The sequence below is a fragment of the Protopterus annectens genome, chromosome 7.part0 (genome assembly GCF_019279795.1).
Source record: "Protopterus annectens isolate FY-2018-M chromosome 7.part0, PAN1.0, whole genome shotgun sequence".
Taxonomy (NCBI): domain Eukaryota; kingdom Metazoa; phylum Chordata; order Ceratodontiformes; family Protopteridae; genus Protopterus; species Protopterus annectens.
This window is the reverse complement of record NC_056739.1, coordinates 1,971,146,211-1,971,170,990: the sequence shown is the minus strand read 5'-3', so window position 1 is coordinate 1,971,170,990 and position 24,780 is coordinate 1,971,146,211. Positions and strand designations below refer to the sequence as shown.

General features: G+C 40.6%; 1 protein-coding gene across 4 annotated transcripts in view; it reads right to left on the bottom strand.

Moving 5' to 3' along the window:
* Window positions 1-24,780, bottom strand: part of LRRC28 (leucine rich repeat containing 28) — a 1,318,547-nt gene that overhangs the window by 75,187 nt on the left and 1,218,580 nt on the right. For 3 of the 4 annotated variants that reach the window (XM_044078386.1, XM_044078389.1, XM_044078387.1), the window contains one exon: window positions 10,257-10,416. The exons of the other annotated variant lie outside the window; for it this stretch is intronic. In XM_044078386.1, the coding sequence (XP_043934321.1) occupies window positions 10,257-10,416 (160 nt within the window). The remainder of the gene's footprint in view (window positions 1-10,256; window positions 10,417-24,780) is intronic. 4 annotated transcript variants of the gene reach the window in all.

The window sequence follows — 24,780 nt, the reverse complement described above, 5'->3', positions numbered from 1 at the left end:
TGGCGAGATACTTGAGAAGAGGATCCCAGCAAAGATGGGGTCGAAACGTTCCCCTCAGAATCAGAAAGGTTAGAAATCCCCTGATAGTCCTGAGAAAGAAGAGATAAGACATACCTGGTCATATGGGTCTGATAATTAATAGCCCAAAAGACCAGGATAGCAGCAATGTACACCTTTTTCCCCAGCCGTTCCATGGCCCTATTGTCCTTGTCAGAAGGAAACAATTTAGTAGAAAGCAAAAGTTTAGAAGGTTTGTCCGAAGAAAAAGATACAACAGAGAGGTCAGCAGAAGGACATCTGTAAAGAAATCTACTGTCATCACGGACCTTATAAAACCTGTCAGGCTTTTTAGGGGCTTGAGGTTGAGAATCAGGAGCCTGAGAATCTGCTAAATAAGTGTCCAACAGGGCAGCTAGGACCGGAGGGACAGCAGAGGGCTTAGGGGATTCAATCTGAAGGAGTTCACATTACCACTTCTGGATGTCAGAAACCTAAGAACAGTCCCATTTAAAGAATTTCTTAATATGAGAGAGTATTCCCAAAAGAAAGTTCCTCAAAGGAAGAATATGTACTAATGGAATCCTCCTCCTCAGAACCACAGTCCAAATGAAGAAGAATTCTGAGAGGAGTAAGTGAAGAACTTTTCCGCAGAGTTCAGTTCCTTATCAGAAGAATCCTAATCCATATGTCTCTTAACTGGAGTAGAAGACGAAGCCAGTGGGGGGAGAGGAACTGATACTTCCTAGAGTGGCTTCAAGGCCATGAGTGCATTAAACAACCTGTGTAAAAGCTTGCCATTCATGCTGAGGTTCTTTAGAAGCAGGGAAAATGTGTTTAGCTTTCTGCTTTTTCTTCTGAGAAATATCAGCCCTAAAGACCTTAGGAGATTTGCACCCTTGCCAACACTCAATCAATGTAGTGGGACTCTCCTCCCGAAAAAGAATCTGAGGAACTCTCCTCAGTTGATCTAAAAGTATCAGCTGAGGTTCCCCCTCAACATCCATAATGGATGTCTATAGAGTCTCCAAGGACGTGTGAGAAGCTGGATCCATGCCGGTCTCTGAAGCGGATGCAGCAGAGGAATCCAAAGGAACAACCAGATGATCCTCCAGGCATTCACCAACCTCAAGAGAGAAGTCCAAGGGAGGCAGTACAGCAACTGAATCCAATCTAACTTTTTTTAGTCTTCTTCCTGGCAGATGGCTGACCATTGAGATGGGATGATTCTGCCACCGCACCCTGCACCAACAACTTAAGATGCTGGTTCTCCAAGCAGACAGACAAGGAGGAGAGACAACTATGACTGGTTTTAGGGACAAACACTTGACAAATCAAACACGTAGTATGGTCGTGAGATCCAGAATCAAAAGTCTTCCATTGTATAGCTACACTAATTCTAGTAAAGAATGCCAGTACTGGCAGATGATGTCTTGCTCTAGAAATGTAAATTACCATTTTTTTAAATTCCTACCAGTCACTATACAACACTAGGAATGTGGTGATTGTGCAATGATTTCAGCATGCCGTTATAGGAGGTCGGGTGTGTGGTTCTTCAGGTCACTAAACTACCTATCTATATCAAACAAAGCTCCTCATTAGCACTCTTCAAGAAAATTCTTGATGATTGGATGGGAAATAGGAAATTTACCCCAGGGATCACCTCTGTGGCTCTGCTCGACAGTGGCACAGGAAAATAATTTTCTTGGTTGGCAAAAGCCAAGGTACCTTTTTGGCTGGGCTTGTATAGGCCCCAGGGCTGATAGCCTAGTACCTACCTATGAAACTATGAATTACAGTGGTGAGAGCACTGTTCCCCCATGCATGGGATGTCTGTAGCATGGGTGACAGCTTTGGCCAATCCATTCCAGGCATCATCTGTATAATGTGAGCTAGTACATCCCCCTGCAGGAGCTTCCGACTGTTAAGCTTATGGAGAATGTCCAGAAAAATTTTGGGACTCCTCCTCATCCCAACTCTGTCCATTAAAAAGAGCACTACCCTCACTTTTTCCAATTACACTTGTCTCCCACTGAAAGACCTTGGGAAAAATGACAAGGAATTGATGACCAAATGACTTTTTTCCTGTTTCATTCTCCCCATAATGATGGACACTGATGGGCACTTCATTTGCATGATGGATGGCAAAATAATAAAATATAGGCACTGTATTATTATGACTCTAATGGCACTTTAAGGTGTTAAAAATGGCAGTCTAATATTCCTGTGTTTGCTACTAAGAATCAATGTTGAGCACTGACTCGATCATCAGATGGTTAAAGATAGCATAACTACTGGTCTCAGCCTTCCATCTATACAAGTGTGGAACACCACCTCCCATAATTGTAACCAACTGGGCAGCATGTTGAACATACATCCTTCGGAAGATACACTGATCCCATGGCACCTATCGAAAAGAGTATGGCCAAATATTTCCTAGTAGTAGAAATATTACCTAAGTAGCCTAGTGGGAATATTCCAGTCAACAAAGGATAAATAAGAATAAATAAAATAAAAACCTACTAACAGCTTACCAGCAACTTTAACTTTTAAGACCACAGCAAGGTTAATGTGTCATGCTACAGTAACACAATGCTCTTTTGATGAATTTATATTATTCAGTGTAATTTACCAAGGATATCATTTAAAACATGCTAAGACTTAAATTTGTGTCAGACCCTTCAAATGTAAAAATGTGAAGAACATGGATCTTTTAAACTTAAATTGCAGAAAACTACCCATAATGAGGTACTTTTGAGGTATGAGCATAAAAATTTCCTAGTCCCTATGATCTGGAATTTGTAAGCATATGCACAGGTATGTGCTCAGGATTGTGTAGAACTCAACATGATGTCTAACAGGTTTACTCATTGTGCAAATTGAGATACTGAGAAATAATAATGAGATTATCCATAATTATCTTTCACATTGTGCGTGACATGGTAATCTTTATTATACAAGCTTTTGATTCAACACAACGGTGTCCTACTGCAAGTACCTGCTGCTACATAATGCAATCACCTCCTTCAATAAGATATGTTATTCTTTTTAGAGCTACTCATTAGTACAAGTAAATATATCTGTGTGTGTGCTATTGAAAAGTTGTATGTTTTGCCTTGTTTAATTGTTTTAGGCTACACACTCAAGTGCACTAGCCGATTTAAAGCATTTACTGTGTCCTTGTGCCTAGTTTCTGTTTAGAAAAAAAAAAGAAAAAAAAATATCCTTGTTTCCCGCCAGTTTTCAGGTCTTGCTGAATTCTAGGCTGTATTATAGTTCCTGTGATGCCCATATTCTTACTTGGATAGGAGGAAGCTTCTCTGTTCACCAGTGAGAGTGGGGAGCTTTGAGCAGCCTATCTTTCCCTGGAGGAGTGGTCTCCGCCCAGTAACTAGTAGCTTATTGGCTGTTTTTGGCCATTTCCTATCTCTTTCAAACTCCCTGCCTTAAAACCCGCTTTAGAGCAGTTTTGTGCAATTTTGCACATCGCGCAATGTTGCGCAGCACCGTTTAAGCAGTTTTTTTTTTTTTTTTAACTATTCCTGGCTCCACAAATTCTGCTCTTCAATTTTTCCCTTAGAACTAGTCAAACTCGCAAAATAAGCACTCAACCTTCATTCTACAGCCCAGCACTTGCTCAAATTTCTCAGTAAGCACTAACAAAGTTTAGCACTACAACCCCTTATAATATCCAGAAGTACAAGACTCCCTATTCGTCCATTCCAAACAATCAATAAATCAGTTCTCTAAACCATCCAGGCATGTCCAAAGCGCAGTTTCAGGTATACTCTCCAGTCCAGCTGGTGAATCTGGGAATCTTGAGGCAATGTTACAATTGCCTTATGTACACCGACAACCCTCTCCTCCTTCCAACAAACACTAATATATGTGAGAGATGCAACTATACAGCCAAACTGGAGGCCAGGCTCTCTCAACCAAAGACTGACGCAGTCAGTCAGGAGGTGAAGGAAACCACTCGCACCACACAACCAGTCTCACACAGACAAATCACACCAGCAAACGTGACATATAAACTCACAAAAACATACATAGAGGCTCTAAATAAAAATCTGCCAAAGCAACAGAGACCTCCAAAGCAGACATCCAAGCAACCACTACCCCACAACAACTTTCATGTATCACATACTTCACAAAGTCAGTGTGCCACACAGTCGCAGCCCCCAAAGCTAAATAACACACCTAATACACTAGTAATTGGTGACTCTATTGTCAGGCACACTAACATCCCACTCACCAGACTGAACAAGGAGAAGGTCACTGTAAGCTGCCTGTCGGGTGCCAGGATCCGCCACATAATGCAAGCACTCAGGTCGCTCCACAGCAGGTACAAATATGACTCTGTCATTATCCATGTTGGTGTAAATGACCTGAGACGTACCTCCCTGGACTACATGAAAAGAGACATAGAGGAGCTCTCTGATCATGTAGCCCAGGCCGGTATGACCCTGACCCTGAGTAGCATCTTGCCCTCACCAAGAATTATGCCACAGTATAAAGACAAAATGATCAATTTTAACAATTGGCTAAGCTATTGGTGTCATTCAAAAAGGATCCAGTGTCTGTCAGCTTGGGATGACATGCTCGACAAGCCACATTGCTTTGCCAGGGATGGCTTGCACCTGTCACCCTTAGGCTTTAGAATACTGGCTAAGGCTCTTGCCACCCCCATAGTGCCTTTTTAAGGCAAGGCTCAAAAGACAAACCCACCTCCATTGACAATACCAGAAACAAAAAACTAAGGGTAATGCTACTCAACACCAGAAGTCTAAACCTCAAGATGCATGCATTCGAGGCACTCCTCAGTATGGAGAAAACTGATATCTGTGCAGTAACAGAAACCTGGTTCAAGGCTCCAGAGAGCACCCCAGCACTACCAGGATTCAACTCATACCATTCTTTTCAGCCCCAGAACTCAGACCAAAATACTAAAGGCGGGGGAGTATCCATCTTCATCAAGGATACCCACACCTCCAGGTTAGTGGCACTGCACAAGACAGTGGAGACCGTCCATGTGCAACTAACAGTAGGTAAAACTACTTTTCAGTTTGTAGCCTGCTACAGATCACCCACCCTATCTCAGGACCCCCACTCGGCATTCCTGAGAATATTGGAAAATATGGAGATCTCACCAAACACCATGATATTGGGGGATTTCAACTACCCAAACACTGACTGGGAAAACTACTCAAGTCCCAACTCTTTTGCCCAACGGTTCCTGGAGTCTATAAACTCAAATGCCTTGGAACAACTGGTCACCACTCTCACAAGAGGGGACAACATATTGGACTTGGTCATCACCAATATGGGGGCTAAATGTTCCACACCAGAGGTAAACCCCTCGTTGGTAAGATCAGACCATAAACTAATCACAATGGACATCCACATCCTGAACCCACCCCCAGCCCAAAAAAAAACACTGTGAAAAATTTCTCAAAAGCAAACTTCACACTTCTCAAGACCGAGGTGGAAAGTTTCAAAGCCCCCGGGCAAATGGAAAATGCTACCCAAACTGCAGAATCCTTTACAACTGCACTCTATGAGCACCTACAGGAATGCATGGATCGTGCCATCCCAAGTAAAACCAAGACTCACTCCTCCAAAAACAGGAGACCAGTCTGGTGGACCCAGGCCATAAATAAGCTATACAAAAAAAGGAGGAAACTATTACATGAAAAGGCAAAATCCCAAAAACGGAAGGTATCCCTATCAGTACTAGCAAGAAACTTTGATCCCTCATAAAATCATCAAAGGCTAGCTTTGAAAGAAAAATCGCCAAAGACTCTAAAGATAATCACAAGGTGTTCTTTAACTATGTCAAGAATCTGGGTGGCAACTCCCAGATATGCTCCGAGCTGGTGCAAAATGGCACAAAATACACCAAACCCACTGACACTGCCAACATCCTGGCGGACAGGTTCAGTGCTAACTTTACCCCCACTTCCCCCCAAAAGAGCCAGTGTCTATCCCAGAAGAATGCAATCCCCCTGACATCACAGACACACAGGTGAAAGGAGCCCTCTCCAAAGTAAAAAACATATCATCAATGGGACCGGATGGTATCCCGGGCTGTGTCTTACACGAGCTTCAAAATGAACTTAACCCTCACATAAATTCACTGTTCCAACTCAGCTTTACCACAGGTTACGTTCCCAAAGAATGGCGTACAGCAACAGTGATCCTGCTCCACAAAGGTGGTGCCACAACGGATCCTGGGAACTATCGCCCTATAAGCCTGACTAGCCTGGTCTGCAAGGCTATGGAGTGCATCATCATGGATCTCATAAACAAAGACACTGGGAACCTCCAAACACTGGACCCTACCCAATTTGGCTTTGTTAAATGAAGATCTTGCCTCTTAAACCTAGTTGACTTCTTCAAAACAGTTACCAAAGCCATAGATTGAGGGAAAGGTAGTCCACACAGCCTACCTGGACCTCGCAAAGGCCTTTGACACAATACCCCATTCTGGCATCATAAATAAGCTTACCAGCTTAAATATTAACCCATATGTCACAAGATAGGTTGCAAACTAGCTTAGGGATAGAACTCACATGGTCAGAGTCGTGGGTGCCAAGTCCGACAAGTGGCGTCCCACAGGGCTCAATCCTGGGACCCCTCTTGTTCGGTATATACTTCTCTGAGGTGCAGGCAAACACGGGAGGAATGTGGCTTACCAAGTTTGCAGATGATTGCAAACTGAGAGCCATAACAGACTCTCCGGCTGACACAAGCATCCTCCAGAAGGGCCTTACAGAGACGGATACCTGGTGTCAGAACCATGGCCTCAAGCTAAATGCCAAAAAGTGCATAGTCATCCTCTTTGGGAAAAACAAAGTGCCCACAAACTACCACATAGGTGGTAATCCACTAAGTACCGAAGAAGTAATTAGGGATCTGGGGATCCAAGTAGATAGTAGCCTCTTCCTTGACAATCACATTACCAAAGTGGTTAGAAAAACCTTATATTTAGCTCACCTAATCACAAAAGGGTTCACATCTAAATCAAGAGAGGTCATTGTGCCCCTCTACTCATCGCTCATCAGGCCCATAATCGAGTACAATGCCCCATTTGGGATGTACCTTACCCGACACCTGCAACAGCTAGAGAAACCTCAAAAATACCTCACCACCAAGAGGATCGTGGGCCTCAAAACAGATACCCTATGCAGCTCGACTAAAGAAGCTCCAGCTCTACTCAGTTGCTTACCACCTACTCAGAGACGACCTCTGCCTGACGTTCAAGGCCATGTCTAACCCGGAACTGTTGGACATGCTCCACCTCAAGAAAACCAAATCCATTAGAGCTACACGCTCCAGGGATTTAAACCTTAGCTCAACAATAAACAGGAGATGCTGGAGGGATAGATTCATATCCCAAAGGCTTCCCTCACTCTGGAATAGAATCGCAGTCCATGTTAGGCAGAGCCCCTCGCTGACCCTCTTCAAGAGAAATCTTGATGAGTGGATGGGAAATCGTAAATTTACTCCTGGGATCACTTCTATGGCCCTGCTGGACAGAGGCTCAGGAATCTAGTCTAAAAGGGAGGCGAAAGCCAACATTCTGGCTAGGCTTATAAATGCCCTAGGGCAGATAGCCTAGTACCTACCTATGAACCTATCACTGGGATTCATTTCTTCTCAATGCATCTATATGTATTGGTCAGCGTTGTCTGATGAGGTATAGTGCAAGTGTACTGGCTGTTGCAGAACACAGCCATCTTATGGTGGGGTGCATCAGCTTTAAAAGAAGATATAATGAATCGCACATTGGGATGCGCCATGTCTGTTCTAGGTCATCTCATGAGGCAAGGGACCGTCCTTATGGCTGGTCATCTGTAACATCCTCAGATGTTAGTAAATCTGGCCATGGATGAGTGAGATAGCACTCCTACAGTGCTAGCACATCCACTGCAACATCAGTTGTGGATGTGTTGATGTCCAGGAGTGGCCATTACTGTGGTCATGGTAGTCATACTGGCACATCCTCCAGAGATATCATGTCAGCACATCCTCCAACAGATGTCAGTCATGGTCAGGTAGCACACTCACATCTAGCTAGGGACAAGGGAAAGCCAATACAACTCCTGGCAGAGCCGTCTCTCATGTGCAGGGGCGTGGATGAGAAGCTGAACTCTCTGTCCAGCATGCCCTGGACCTGTCCATTAGGCCACAGTGCAGTGTTGTACAATATGTTGAAGCTGTGTCCCTGCAGACACAGACACACCAACACAACATACAACACATTCCACACTTCCATTGACCCTGCCCTTCCATACATTAAACTCCTCATACTATTTCTGAGACTTTATGCACCTCTGGGCTCCCACATACAAACTTCCTTGTGACAGACATGCAGTACCTAGCAGGCTCATCTAGCACTCATTGCCCATTCACAGTATAGCACCCCACCCAAACAGTTCTTCAAGTGAAGAGGGAAAAAAGAAGCTGTTACACTAAAAACTAATGAAGATATGTACTTCTGCACTTCTCAATTGCACTCTCTACCCTACACTTTTAACATGGGACAACCTGCCCTCCTCACCCTACCTTTGCTATGCTATTAAACACATGCACTCCTGTACTCCCTTACTCCCTTTCTCATCTGTGCAAATGACAACTATGCCCTGTGCTTCGTACATTACTACTTAGGTTTTTTTATATCTGATACACAGTATGGGTAAGAATAGTCTGGTATTTTGTATGCATTGTATTTACTATATTGTATTTGTTTACCTTGTGTATATTTATGTTGTTAAGTTGTATGCAATTTGCTGCCTCTGATGCATCTTTTGAATTCCTTCTTTATCTGCCTAATCCTGTGCAAGCCTGAACAACCACCAGTATGAACTCAACAGCTAAACTGTTTGTCGTAGTTGGCTAGTGGGATACTCTGTTGGTAGCATGAAACTGACAGAATTGCTAGAATAAAAAGTTAGTGAGTATTTTTGCCACTAATAAAACCCTTTAATGAAAAACAGAAACAGCACATATGACATAACTTTCAAGCATGCCAAACAGGCTCTAGGTGCTTCTAAACAAAGGCCTGATTACCTCTGCTACAATACTAACATTCAGGCATAGCATATATTCATTTATTAATGTTTTTTCAGCAATGGCCAAAAATGTATCAAAAGGGCAATGCCAATTACTTGCTTCTGTAACAAGATAAGAACTTGATCTTTAGAACTGCTTTATGTCAACAACTCCAAAACTGAGCAGATTAGAAGTGTGCTTAATAAGAGGCATGGCATATCAGCAATGCAAAGCATACCAAAATAAGTGCTACATTTCCATAAACACACAATCCATTTCAGAGCAAAGCACACCATAGTAAACAAGCACAAGAAGACAAACGTCTAAAATCACAGCTTATAAAAATTCTGAAAAATGATTAAGCAGTCATTGTTATTGAAATCCTCAAATATAGGTACCATTTCTCCATGTCACTAAATGTTTCTTTATATGAAAATACTGTGATATACAAAAATACATTTTACTCATCTTCATGAAATTTTAACTTATGATGGCATGCACTTTTCTTGTGACTGTCTAATTTGGCTAGCATTTCTACTATCCTTCCCTGTCCCTGAAATATTTACAATGTGGTTCTGCTGAGCATCCATGCAGATAACTCTGAAACTTGACCCTGATCTTGTTTCAGTTGCTGTCCACTTCAAGGTCTCCTTTGAACCTGCAGTTGTACTGAATAATATATCTGCCCACACACTTATTTTACAGCCTTTATGTGCTCTGCACACTATTAAACAGTTGCCTAACTGTACTGCTGAACTTCAGTTTCCATTATTGTTTACATGTATCAGTAGCACTAGTCAAGCTCTGATTTATTTTGCAACAGTCAATTCAAAATACTGTAGTTCTTGTTTACTTAATTTTAGAAGATGTTCCGTTATTATTTTCTTTGCTGATCTACAATGAACTACGAAAAACTTGGACTTTCGTGGAAACATTTTTAAACACAGTAATAAAATGATTTAAGGAAAAAAAGAGTTAATACGAGTAAATTATTCAATTGGACCAGCTGTGATAGCAATTCCACATTCAATGTGTAAAAAGTATGGACTACAGTGAACATTAGTAAATGGACACTGCAGCTTTAAGACAACTACACTAATAAGCTCATCTGAGTAAGCTGTGTACTTCATGACATTATTTTTCCTCACACTTAAGCTGTCCATAGAGGGCTTACAACCCCCTTGTCTAATTTACACTGTAATTACCCATGGTGCAGGCCCGCCATTGGTGTCTCTCTCATGGGAAACAGCTTTGGATAGACAATAGTAAACATAGGCTGACTGCAGCGATGGCAGTGTCCCAGTGGATACTTCAGCAACTCAAAGAGACTTCTAGGCAGTGAGACTGGGGACAGGAAGTTCAGGTCTAGAAAATAATACAATAAAACAAGACATAATGATTTCTGCACAATGCTATTTTAATACTACAATGCTTGCTTGGTTTCTAAAGTTAACCATGAACTGGCACATGCTACTTTCCAGTTAAACCTTTAAAGTTTTAATTACATACTACATCCCGTTTGTAAAAGCAGGCCTTTACAGCTCAGCTGTGTACTGAAAAAATGAGATGATGCAATAAAGTAAAGCTGAGAACCACAGAAGTGCATTAACTGAACTTGCTAATACTAAATGAAATCAGAAACAAACATGAATGCTGATGATGGTAATCAGAAAAACTATTAAAAGATTACTAATGGAGATATGTACCAATATACATACATATATATATATATATACACACATAAATATATATCAATAAGTATGTGTGTGTTTGTGTTTAATGTATATAGAGTACACAGATGCACACAATTCACATACTGATAGGAAGTATGATGATGCAGTAGTTAAAACTAAAACTAGGGCCCAGGGTTCGATTCTGACCACTGATTACAGCTGTAGGGATTTTTTTTACAGTATTCCAGTTTCTTCCCACATCCAAAATCATGCTGGATTACTAACTATTCTTCACTATCAATGTACATATACTGCAGCTACCTGTGCCCTTGTGGCACCCAGTCATGGTTAGAATGGTCCATGAAGGTTCATAGCTTCATTGGCCAGTTAATTAAATGAAGAAATAATGTGGCACAGAACACACAGCTATGATTCTGAAAACTCAGTCCAATTCCCACTCCATAAGTGACTTTCTGTCCAAATCAGCAAAGCTTGAGCTTAACCTATATCACTCTCCACATATAAATATTGAGAGTGGAAAAAAATCCAGCAAATTGCAATTACAAAGGACTCTCTGCAATTCAAAATACAAGTGGTGCTCTGGAAAAGCAACTTGCAACTCAACACAAGCTGTTTAAGCTCAGTCTCCTTAGTAGCACAACAGCACAACCTGAAATCCACAAAAACATTACAGCAACGCTGGACCATAGTCCAGGTATCCTTGCGGCTCATAAGTTGCACACTGAGATTTTTGGTGCAACAGTGAGATTTTGTGCAAGAGCACACAGGGCACCTATGTAGTATTGCTGCAGCATTAGAGAAATTATCCATATGACAAGTGTCTCAGACAGCAACATTGCCAGCCTAGCACCATTGCAGAATTCAGGGGGCAGTAGATCTCTGAACAAGGGCTAGCTGCCCTAAGCCACCTAGCGACATAGCAAAGCATGTCTAAACAGAAGATTAATTATTTAAGATTACTCCATTTGGATTTCTCCTGAATCACAAATGGATGTTAAACATCAGCTGAGCAGCTCGATGCAGCCCAGTAATAATTTGCTCAACACTGTCTACAAATTCACCAAAGCTTGCCTAACATTCATCAGTCTCATTTTGTTACGCTATACATGTTCTTACTTGTCACACCATTAGACTTTTATAAAATACTCAAAAACAAATCATCTGCATGCTAGGCAGTAATAAAATCTCAGCTTCTTTTTTAAGTGAGACTATTAACAAGCCTTTTAGCTTCACAGCATATAAACTATTAAGTTTTTTTTTTCTATCACGATGTAAATGGGAAAAGAAGTTCAAAATAGTTTGGAAAACCTTACAGGGTATAAGACAGAGAAAAGTAAACATTAAAAGTGACCAAGTTCTACATGTGTATGTATTTCTTTTCAATAAAACAAGAGAATGTTCTATAATCATTACTTTACGTACTAATGTTAAGGGAAGATCTACAGCGTATACGTTTTACTTTTGGGACCCTGGGCCCTGGAGCATTCTGCAACAGTCATGCTGGGGAACTGTAAACAAGGTTGCATCATCCCATTTCAACCTTGCCTCACAGGGGTTAAAGTTTTTGATTACAACAGATTTATGCAGCTTCAATTACAACATGCTGTGGTATCACAATCTGGATGACAATTTCTTGCTAACAGACATTTTAAGTTTTCTTAATCTGATAATGGTGGGTGCAATGCTGATCCTTCACTGTTAGTATTAAAAAATACTCTCGTACTAAGGCATCACTCATTTTTCCTCGCTGTCTCAAATCATGTAATCTCTAATATCTCTCAAATATCTTACCAGAATTGTCTCAGGTCTCATTTAACAAATACTAATCTAAGTAACAAATAATATGACTTACGAGTTTATCCTCACATATTTTCTCCAACTTGTGTTATTGTTTTTCATTGCACTCTTCTATGTCCTTCTCATTACATTTTTTTCACTCTTATGTAGCTTGATACTTTGTGATTTAAAATATTCTTAACTGATTTTTGACAAATTGTGATTGTGGAGCTTTACCACCCGGGCCTCTGCTAAAAATGGGCACTTTCATTCCCAGCAGGACTCTCTCAGTAAACAAACAAATAAATAAATAAATAAATAAATAAAACACATATATTTTTACTAGAGAAAAAAAAGCCTAACTGCTGCAGTTTCACAGGTTTAAGAATGAACTGCGTTCAGCTGTACCTCATATACTAGAATTATGACACATTGCAGTACATCAGATTCCTCAAATAGCTCTCCTTCTGTATTAATGTATTCTGAACCAAATGGGCAGAATATATGACTAGACTATGTGCTGTAGTATATGTGGTACATATCATTTTGTACAAATAGTCAGCGCATATGATTAAACAACCTCTACTATGTACAGCGTAAGCTTCATGATGTTAATTTCCAATTAATTTTCCAAAACATTTTGGGGAATAAAATAAAATGCATAACAAAGTTCAAAACACAACCAGTAGTTACAGCAGAGGTAAATCGAAGCTGTAACTTTAATAAAGATAATAAAAACACAGATAAGCACTTTCGCATATAGCTTCTTTAGATCCAATGCCAGAATAAAACACATACTACTTATAGTAATAGTTCAATATTACATCCAATCAAATGAAAATGCATTTTCAGGTTGCTAGTTGCTGTTAAAGCAATAAATTATCACCAACACTTCTAAAAATCAACATTTGATAATTATATGTCAAAGCCAACCTTAAAAGCCTAGGTGCATATGTGTACAAACACACACACACACACACACACACACACACACACACACACACACACACACACACACACACACACACACACACACACACTCAATACTATTTAACATAGTATTTAAAAAAACTGTTCAACATAGCATCTAAAAATATTCAAAAAAAGTTATAAAAACATTTAAAAAACTATAAAACAATCAAAATTGAAGAAATAACTCAAAGCTGTAAATGTATGTGTCTCAGTGTCTCTATAGGTGAGATAGTATATAAGTTTGAATAAGGAACAGTATGTATAACATAATGTATGACAACTGGGTATATGTAAATTTATTGTTATTGTTATATACACACATTATTATACACAATAAGATATACGTCTCTATACAACCTGCACTGAAAGCAAGACCTTTAAACAAGAAATAACTTTTTTCTTGTTTAGTCTCATTCTTTTAGACAACACATAGTTGTTGTATTAATTGTAATAACACAGTATAGTATATCTTATTGTGCATAGAATTGTGTGTATATAACAATAAATTTACATATACCCAGTTGTCATACATTATGTTATACATACTGTTCCTTATTCAAACTTATATACTATCTCACCTATAGAGACACTGAGACACATACATTTACAGCTTTGAGTTATTTCTTCAATTTTGATTGAGTTTTATAGTTTTTTAAATGTTTTTATAACATTTTTGAATATTTTTAGATGCTATGTTGAACAGTTTTTTTAAAATACTATGTTAAATAGTTTTGCATATGTGTGTGTATGTGTACACATATGCACTTAAGCTTTTAAGGTTGGCTTTGACATATAATTATCAATGTTGATTTTTAGAAGTGTTGGTGATAATTTATTGCTTTAACAGCAACTAGCAACCCGAAAATGCATTTTCATTTGATTGGATGTAATACTGAACTATTACTATAAGTAGTATGTGTTTTATTCTGGCATTAGATCTGAAGAAGTTATATGCAAAAGCGCTCATCTGTGTTGTTATTATCTTTATTAAAGTTATGGCTTGGATTTACCTCTGCTGTGCACTAGTGGCTGTGTTTTGAACTTTTTGTTACTTTTTGCATTTTACACACCAGTGGCTTATTTCCCCAACATCGTTTGTTTTTTGAAAATGCATAACATAATGATCAAGTGTGTTTCTAGCAGGACTGCTCAGTGCATTATGACAAATTAATTCAAAGACCATGGAAGCATTATAATGGCATGCTGTAGCATTACAGTGGTCTTGCTGGATAACTGCATGCAAAAGTGGCAGTCTCAAGGTGTGGTTGATGTAAATTAGCCATGCGCTCTTCCATGGAGCTGTCCGCTGGCATCAAAATAGCATGGCAGTCAGATTCACAGACCAGATCATCCATTTATTTTTGAAAAACAGAACTAAAGCATGAACACTGTGGTTTTAAGGTGACCACCCATTACTGCTTATGGCTGCTGTTGGTCTGATACACTACAAAAGGCAAGTATTTGTCAGGCTGTGTGCATGTGTTTGTAGTGGCACGACAGTGTCTGCACTTTGGTGTGTGTGTGTGTGTGTGTGTGTGTGTGTGAGAGAGACAGACCAGGTGTCTGTGTGTGTGTCAGAATGTGTGTAACACTGTTGTGTGGGTTGATATGGGGAACACAATGCAGTTGGCCCAACCGGACTAAGTGTTCAATACAGAGACATGCAAATGAGTCTCTAATGAGATTTTGCTACATGTGACTTGTGCATGTTTTGGAATTGCTAGTTAACTGCTTAGTGCTAATAGACCACAACAATGCACTGCTAGTAGCACTACATAAGTAACCTTTATTCAATACCCCCTTTATGCACAATTAGAGAAAAATACATTAACCTCTGAATGTCACAATACCCCTAGTCTGCAGTCATTAAAAAACAAAACAACCTTAAAAAAGAAAAAATAGCCGTCTCAAACAGAATAACATGAGCAGAACCATAAGAAAATTACATTAACTGTAACTGCTGCAGGACTTTAAAAACAAAGCTGTTTGGCATTTTCTACAGTTTATTTACAAAAGTAAAACTGTGTACAATGTTTATGAAAACAGATCTTTAAACAGGGATCAATGTAAAAATAAATCATAAAATTTGGACTTTCCCAGCTTTTGTTTGCCTTGGCCATCTGGATTTTCCAAGTTGCCTCTTTTTCCTGAAAAGAATAATGCAGGTTTTGTGCATGTATGTATACACACGTGGCATAAGACTCCCATATATATCCATTCCTGGCATGTTCTCTCTTTACCTCCTCGACTCTGGGGGTTCCCCAAGGAAGAGTTTTTGTTGGAGATAGGCATCCAGTGCCAATCCAAATATTTTAACAATAAAACAAGCATATAAACACATAAGAAACATATGCATTCCGCTAATAAAGTGAATCATGTGAGGTAGCATTGTCACCTCACAGTAAGACGTTGTCCTGTTTGATTCTCAGCTAGAGCGTCTTCTGTGTGGAGACATGTGTGAATGGGCGTACCTTCGTTGAAGGCTGTGTGTCAGGGCCGGCAACTCGGCACGTAAAAATCTACTGCCAAACATTAGCGGACAGGAGTTCCGCTGTGGTGACCCCAAACCGGGAAAAGCCGAAAGACACAACAACAACAACTAAATGAATAGTAACTACATATGTTCTTCATATCGATCACTGCTGCAGTAGCCTTAGCTATGTGGATTATATTCTGTGCCAGGCCTGCCAGCTTCCAAAACTTCACAGAACATTCCACATGTAAATCAAAAATGCTCACGTAGTGTTCTCCCACTCTTGGGAAATCACTCAGTTGAAGTTAAGAAACAAATGACCATCAAGGAGCATATTAAAACAAAAAGAATAGTTTTAATTTGTTCAAAAAAGTACCTCTCAGACAAAATAGTTAAAAGTTAAGTGCTTTCATCCTTATTGGTAGGACTTCATCAGAACTAGTTATCGATTACATGACACAGTTGAATAGCATTGTTCAGTTGTCATATGACTTTAAGGAACCAATCAAAATTCAATTGCCATGGAAAACTGGTACAAACATAAGATGTAATGTGATCTCAGTAGTCATTCAGTTGCCTAACAAAGAAATCAGTACCCTCCACTCACATAAGTAGTAAATGAAATAAACATGTAAAAACACCGTATGTTAGTCATACCAATAGGAATTCCTCATACTGAAGTTTTATAACAATCTTAAAAAGTCTTATATAAAGCTTAAGAAACAACTTTAAAAAAGATTGTAAAAAACTAATAAGAAACTTATAAAAATGTGACAGTGTTCCAAGTATCACATTCTTCATCTTCAATGCAGGTGTAATGAAAATACGTTTGTTGAGTCCTGGGAAGTTTTCAGCATTTAACTTAAGTTGCCATTTTAACTCATTATATTCTAAAATGTTTTCCCAGTTTCCTCCCCTTTCATCAACAGCAGTGATCTCTAGAATGCTGAATACAAATTTCTTAGAACCTTGGCTTGCCACAGAATGTTTATACAATGAATCTTCAGAAGTACCCTGGATATCAGTGGAAATGGTGAAAAGGCATACAAGAACATTCCTGTCCAGAGAAAAGAATGGGACATAGCTAGTTTCCAAGCTCCCCCAAATCCAGAAAACACAGAAAACTATGCACAAAAGCCCTGTATGATCATATAAACAACTGCAAAAAAACAGTAGTACCAGACTGAAATAAACCTAGGTCAAACCACAAAAACAAGCCACCCCGGTGGACCCCTGGTAATAATAAGTTGTGTGACAAAACAAAGAAAATCCTGTGGAGAAGAGTGACTATGCACAACAGAGCAATAAGTCCCTCATTAGTTTAAACAACTGAATCAGGGAACTATTCAAGTCTCTGTGAAAGCAAACTTTGAGGTAAAACTAGCCTTCAAAGCTAAGGATAACCATATGGCATTCTTCAATTATATCTGCAATCTTAAGGACAACACCTAACAATGTGTGGAATTACTTGTAGATGGCATCACCTAAAGTTAGACAGCAAATCTGCTGGCCAACAAATTCAGCCCAAATTTCACCTCCCCATCACCCCCTGTTCTCCCCCAAGAAATACCCCCTACCACTCCACTGTCAATTATCACAAAAAAAAAATAGCTTCAATGTGGCATGACAATATACCAGGTTGCCTTTTAAACAGCTTAAATCAGGACTTATTAAGTCCATTAGAATCTCTATTTTACTACAGCCTCTGGACTGGCTTTGTCCCAGTAGAGAGCAGGACAGCAAAGTCATCACTCTGCATAAAGGGGGATCATCTACTGACTCCGGAAATTACAGACCAATAAGTTTGACTAGTCTTGTATGTAAGGCCATGGAAGGAATAATCATGAACCTGATAAATAATGACATAAGAGACCTTCAAACATTGGACCCAACCCAATTTGGCTTTGTAAAGGGCAGGTCATGCCTACTGAATCTGGTGGATTTCTTTGAGAAAGTAAGGTCATAGATAAGGGTAAAACAGCAAATACCATCTACCTTGACCTGGCCAAGGTATATGATACAACCCCTCACTCAGGTATTATAAACAAACTCACAAAACTGGGCATAAATCCCTATGTCACCGGATGGATAGCCAAATGGCTCATGGACAGGACAAGTGGTTAAAATGGGGGAATCCAGATACAGCAAGAGGCCTGTTACTAGTGGTGTGCCACAGGGCTCGGTACTGGAACCACTCCTGCTCGGAATATACGTCTCTGAAGTCAAGTCAAATGTGGAAGGCCTCTGGAAGACAAACTTTGCAGACGACTGCAAGCTGGGGGAAATCACTGAATCCCCCAAGAATGTATATATCCTTCAGGAGGGTCTAGATCAAACAAATGATCGGTGCCAGAACCATGGCCTAAAACTAAATGAAAAAAATGCATTATCATAACCTTTGGGGCATCAAACACCCCTACAAATTACAATATCAATAGCACACCCCTTAGAGTAGACTCAGAGGTGACAGATCTAGGTATACAGACAGATAGCCTGAACTTTGACCACCATGTGTCCACACATGTAAAGAAAACCTTTTGTGTGGCACACCTCATAAGTAAAAGTAAGGCATCCAGATCCAACAAAATTATAGTCAAGCTGTACTCATCCCTCATAAGACCAATAACTGAGTACAGTGCACCATTTGGCATGTACTTGACTAGGCACTTACAGCACCTGGAGTGAACTCAGAGGTTCTTCACAAAGAAAATACAAGGTGTAAACAACGTGAACTATGTGGATAGACTAAAGGACCTATCCCTTTACTCTGTTTCCTACTGACTATTAAGCGGTGTCTTATGCCTGACTGACAAGACACTCACAAATCCAGCCCTGATGGAACTGCTATACATCCCCAAGTCAAACAGCATGAGGATCACCTGATCTAGGGATCTAAATTTTGTCAGTGACTCAAACAAAACATGCTTGAAAGGCAGGTATGTCTCTCAGAGATTGCCACTTCTTTGAAACAGGCTTCCTATTCACATTAAGCAGAGCTCTTCCCTGGCCCTCTTCAAATGCAGTGTGGATCAATGGATGGGGAATTGCAAATTCACACCTGGGGTAGTGCCTATGTCCCTTATGGACAGGGCAATCTGTAAGATACTCAATGCATAGGCACAAATCCATGCCCTCATCTTGCCCCTAACGGCCATATAATACATAAAATCGGTTTATATTGGCAAGGCCTGTAAGGGACCTTAAGCCGTTAGCTTAGCAATCTCCTATAAACCTATGAAGTAGTACTTTAGAAGTTAATTGGCCCTCTATGCATACTTTATTTATAAAGCACTATAAGCTGGATTCATTCTCTAGGTCTAGATCATGCTTTACTAGGACCATTCTCCTTCCACCTCCCAAACATAGTTAGCTATGGTAAACCCATATATCTAAGGCTACCGTAGCAGTGATCAAGATGAAGAACAGCTACTACAGCACCTATCAATATGAAGAACACAGGCTTAAGCTGAACTTACCTTAGCAGTAGATGTTCAAATGATCACTGCTGCAGTAGCTGCTCCCGCCTTCCACCCCCCTTTACTTTTTGGTGTGTTTTTTATGGCAAGGTATGGACATTTATTTTTTGTTATTCCCAGACTTGTCCTTTCAGGGTTCAGCCTCCCTCTCTCTGCTGGCAGGAAAGCACTGAAGGGTTTTGCTCACAAACTTGTTTTTTAGTCAGCTTAGCTCGAGCTGCTTGACAGTTTGGAAGGTGCCCTGAAGCTTTGGAAGATGGCCGGCTGTCATATCCTTGGCAGGATGTAACCCATATGAACCTAAGGCTACTGCAGCTGTGATCATTCAAATATCTACTGTTATGGTAAGTTCATCTTACATAACTGTACTGTAAAATTCCAATACAGAGGAAAATTTTACGATTATGGTGATCTTGCCTTGTACAGATACGGTTATGGAAAGTATATTACTCTAATACTGAGAGGGTCACTGTAGCCATAAATCATAACATCTGGGTAGAATCCCAAGCAATATTTCATTATTTCTGGGAGGCAGAGAGTTGCAGGGTCTGCTGTAACATGCTGTGCCAGGACCTGTCCTACTTATAGACTGTGCTTCCATTATGCAGTGTTTTTAGGCTGTGCATCTTTTCTGTACTTGTTTGTAAATGTGTGCACAGTAAGTCTTGGGCGGTATCCAAGATATCCTGTGTAAACGATTTTCTAAAATAAGCTGATGAAGCCGCTGCTCTTCTAGCGGGACATTTTTCAACAGTACCTTGCATGGTTTACCATAGAAAAAGGCAATGCATATAGCCAGCAGCTTGACATGCTTTATCTGACTAGGAAATAAACAGTTGGTCTGATTTTCTGAATGAATGAGTTTTCCTGTTGTATTATCTTAATTCTCTGAGCATGTTCAAGGTATGCAGGAGATGATCTCTGCATTCTGACAGTCTGGTAAGAACAGTGAGAACTTAAAATATTTTTAAGAGATAAAACAAAGACAGGCTTGCAAATAGAACAGGGATTTAGTTGTCAGAGACACCTTTTCATTGTGAAAAAATATATAAGGTGTCCTGCAAATTATGGCTTGTAACTCGGTTCATAGGAGGTTACCAGGCTACTGGCTCTAGGGGCTATATAAGCCTAGCCATGTTATACCCTTGTTCCCTTATTGACCAAGTTGTATGGTTAATATTTGCAGCTCGAGTCTATGATTAGCACTGACTGCCCTTATCCAAGAGGGACATAAGTGACACCCACAGGGTAAATCTACAGTCTTCCATCCAGTTGTCTAAGTTACACTTAAATATGGTCATTGAGAAGCTCTGCTTTATGTGAACTGGGAGTTTGTTCAAGAGAAGTGGCAATCTCTGGGAGACATATCTGTCTCTCCAGCATGTCCTGTTAATGTTACAGGCTAGGTTAAGATCCCTAGAGTGAGTGAATCTTATCCCATTTGACTTGTGAATCTGCAGCATTTTCATTAGGGCAGGGTCCAAGACAGCTCTGTAGGCAAGGCACAAGTTGCTTCTCAGCAGCCTGTAATATACACAGTACTGTGACATGGCCTTCTGTGTGTCCATGTAGGTCATGTGTTGAAGGCTCTGAATTTTCTTGGTGAGAATCCTCTGAGGTCTCTCCAGCTGCTGCAGGTGTCTGGTGAGGTACATACAGGGGGGGAGAATTGTACTCTACTAGTGGTTTGATGATGGATGAGTACAGGGGAGTTATAACATACTTAGCTCTGGATGCAATGCACATACTGTATTTCCCCCCAATAAGACTGGGTCTTACACTCTTTCCCCATGCTGAAATACACATTAGGGCTTATTATCAGGGGATGCCTTATTTACCTGCACCATACAACAATCCACCTTTATTCATGTACAGAAATCAACATTTATTAATGAACACAAATCAACATTTATTCATGTACAAAAATCAACATTTATTCATCTACACAAATTGACATTTATTTTGTACTTTTCTGTTATTGGACAACAGTTCTAAGTAATGCGTTAACAGTTGTGTGAGAATTCTACATAAACAGTGCAACAAACATTTCAGCTTCAGAATATCTACACCTTGGCTTTCACAGTTATTAAAATATAGTCACGTCATCTTCTTCTGGACCATTGTCATAAGTCCCCAACCCCCGAATTTCGGCCTGAATTTCTTGTGACTCCATTTCCTGTAGAACCATTGGCCCCAATCTGTCATGCCTAGCAAAAGAGCTCTCCTTAAATGAGCACTGCTTGTCCAAGTAACCTGCTTGTAGTACATTGGCAACACAGCTGTCAGTGATTTTATCCCATTAATTTTTCACCCAAGTCACGACCTCTTGCAGGCTAGGCTTCACAAAGTTTCCATGCTGATTTCTCTCCATTCTATTTTCAATGAAGTCATTGAGTTCCATGCGCAAATGGTCCTCCTTGAATGGCTTGTTTATTGCAATATCAAGAGTCTGGATATAGGCAGTCATTCCTGCAGGAATCATTATTTGATTTATTCTTCGCCGTGCAAGGAATTTCTTCATTTCTTTAGTGCAGTGAATGCTGGCTGAATCCCAGACTAACAGATCTCTTTCGCTACCTTGCAAAACAAGTGGCAGCATTACATCGACCCACTTCCTTAAAACTGCTTGTGTGCACCAGGCTTTTTCGGTTTCAAGAATGTAAATGCCTGAAATACATTCCATCTTTTCTTTCTTGCCCTTACTAATGATTAGAGGTGGGGTTTTCTTTCCATCTAGATGAATTGCCGAAATACAGGTAACATGTGCACTCTCGTAACCAGTGGAGGGAATGTAGATTGACGAGGCACCCCTCTGATCAATTGTTGTTTGAGATCCTTGGCCCATAAACACTGCAGTTTTATACATAGCAATCATGTTGGTTCATAGGTTGGTACTAGGCTATCAGCCCTAGGGCCTATACAAGCCTAGCCATAACAATTCCCTGGCTATTTCTTCCCACATTATTTACTTTCCTGGACCCCTGTCTAGCAGGGCGACTGACGTGATCCCTGGGGTGAATTTCCTTTCTCCCATCCAAACGTCAAGGTTCCTCTTGAAGAGGTCCAAAGAGGCACTCTGCTTGACATGTATGGGCAATCTATTCCAGAGTCTGGGGAGTCTCTGGGTCAGGAACCTATCCCTCAGGCATGTTTTGTTTATTGTGATGACAAGGTTTAAATCCCTGGAGCGTGTAGCTCTGAGGGATTGGGATTTCTTTAAGTGTAGCATGTCCAACAGCTCTGGGTTTGATATGGCCTTGTATGTTAAGCAGAAATCGCCTCTGAGTAGACGATATGCGACAGAGTATAGCTGGAGTTTTTTAAGGCGGTCAGCGTAGGGCATCTGCTTTAGGCCTGTGATTCTTTTAGTGAGGTATTTCTGAGGCCTTTCCAGTTGTTGCAGATGTCTTGAGAGGTACATACCAAATGGGGCATTGTATTCTATAATGGGTCTAATGAGGGATGAGTACAGTGGGACAATGACCTCCTTTTTTCTGGATGAAAAGCCCTTCGTGATGAGGTGTGCCACATAGAAGGATTTCCTGACTGTTGTGGCGATGTGGTTATCGAAGGTGAGACCACTGTCCACCTGTGTCCCTAAGTCTCTTATCACACTTTCTGTGTTTAGTGTACTGCCACCTATATGGTAATTCATGGATACATGTTTTTTCCCAAAGGGGATAACAATACATTTCTTGGCATTGAGCTTGAACCCATGGCTCTGGCACCAAGCATCTGTTTCTGTAAGGCCCTTTTGTAGAGTATCCACATCATTTGGGGATTCAATAATGGCTCCCAGTTTGCAGTCATCTGGAAACTTTGCTAGCCAGAGTCCCTTAGTGTTGACCTGTACTTCAGAGAAGTAGATGTCAAACAAGAGCGGCCCCAGGACTGAACCCTGAGGTACTCCACTTGTCACTTGTCTGGCGCTGGATTTGGAGTCGGCTACTTTTACAGTGTGGGTTCTATCAGTAAGCCATTTAGCAACCCATTGGGTGACATAGGGATTAATACCCAACTTAGTAAGTTTATCTATGATTCCAGAGTGGGGGATGGTGTCAAAGGCCTTGGCAAGGTCTAGATAGGCTGTGTGGACCACCTTACCCTTGTCCATGGCTCTGGAGACTGATTCAAAGAAGTCAATCAGGTTCAGGAGACAAGATCGGCCCTTCACAAACCCAAACTGGGTGGGGTCCAGTGTTTGAAGGTTGCCAATGTCTTTGTTTATAAGTTCCATGATAATACGCTCCATGGCCTTGCAGATAAGGCTTGTCAAACTGATGGGACGGTAGTTACCGGGATCCAAGGTGGATCCCCCCTTGTGGATTGGGATAACTGTAGCTCTGCACCACTCAGTGGGCACGAAACCTGAGGTGAGGCTATGATTAAACATGACACTTAGGTGAGGTGCCAGTTCATATTGTAGTTCATGTAGTACACAGCCCGGGATGTCATCTGGTCCCATGGATGCTGTATTCTTGGCTTTAGAGAGTGCGTTTTGTACCTGTGTGGCCGTTATTACTGGAATTTGGCAATCTTCCGGTATTGAGATGGGCCATTTAGGGGGTGAGAGGGGGTGAAGTTGGCACTGAATCGATCTGCCAGGATATTGGCAATATCCTTTGGATCAGTATATTTATTGCCATTCTGTTTTAGCTCAGAGCAGATCTGAGCATTGCCATTTAGATTCTTGACATAGTTATAGAATGCTTTGTGGTTGTCTTTGGAATCTTTGGCAATTTTATTTTCATAACTAGCTTTGGAGGATTTTATGAGGCATCTCAGTTTCTTACTGAGGCTAGTAAGGGAGTTTTTGCATCCTGGGATTTTCCTCTTTTCTGCAAAAGTTTCTTCCTTTTGTTGTAAAGTTTGTTTATGGCAGGGGACCACCAGATTGGCTTCCTTTTTGGATGAGAGCATTTTGGTTCTATTTGGGATGGCACGATTCATGCATGAGTGGATGTGCTCGTACAGTGCCTTAGTGTAGGATTCAGCAGTTGAACTTTCAGTTCCGTCTGCATGGGTGTCATGAAGTTTGTCACTTCTGACTTGAGTAGCATGAAGTTGGCTTTGGAGAAGTTTTTATGGTGGTTTCTTTACTAGGGGTGGGGTGGGATGTGGATGTTAAGGGTGATTAGCTTATGGTCAGACCTGACTAACGAGGGGTGACCATAGGTATGGAGCATTGATTTGCCATGTTGGTAATGACCAGGTCTAGGACATTGGAGCCCTGGTGGGACTATGGATTAGTTGATCCAGGGCGTTGGAATTTATGAATTCCAAAACCGTTGCAAAGGTGTTGGGACATGAGTAGTTTTCCCAGTTAATGGCAGGGTAG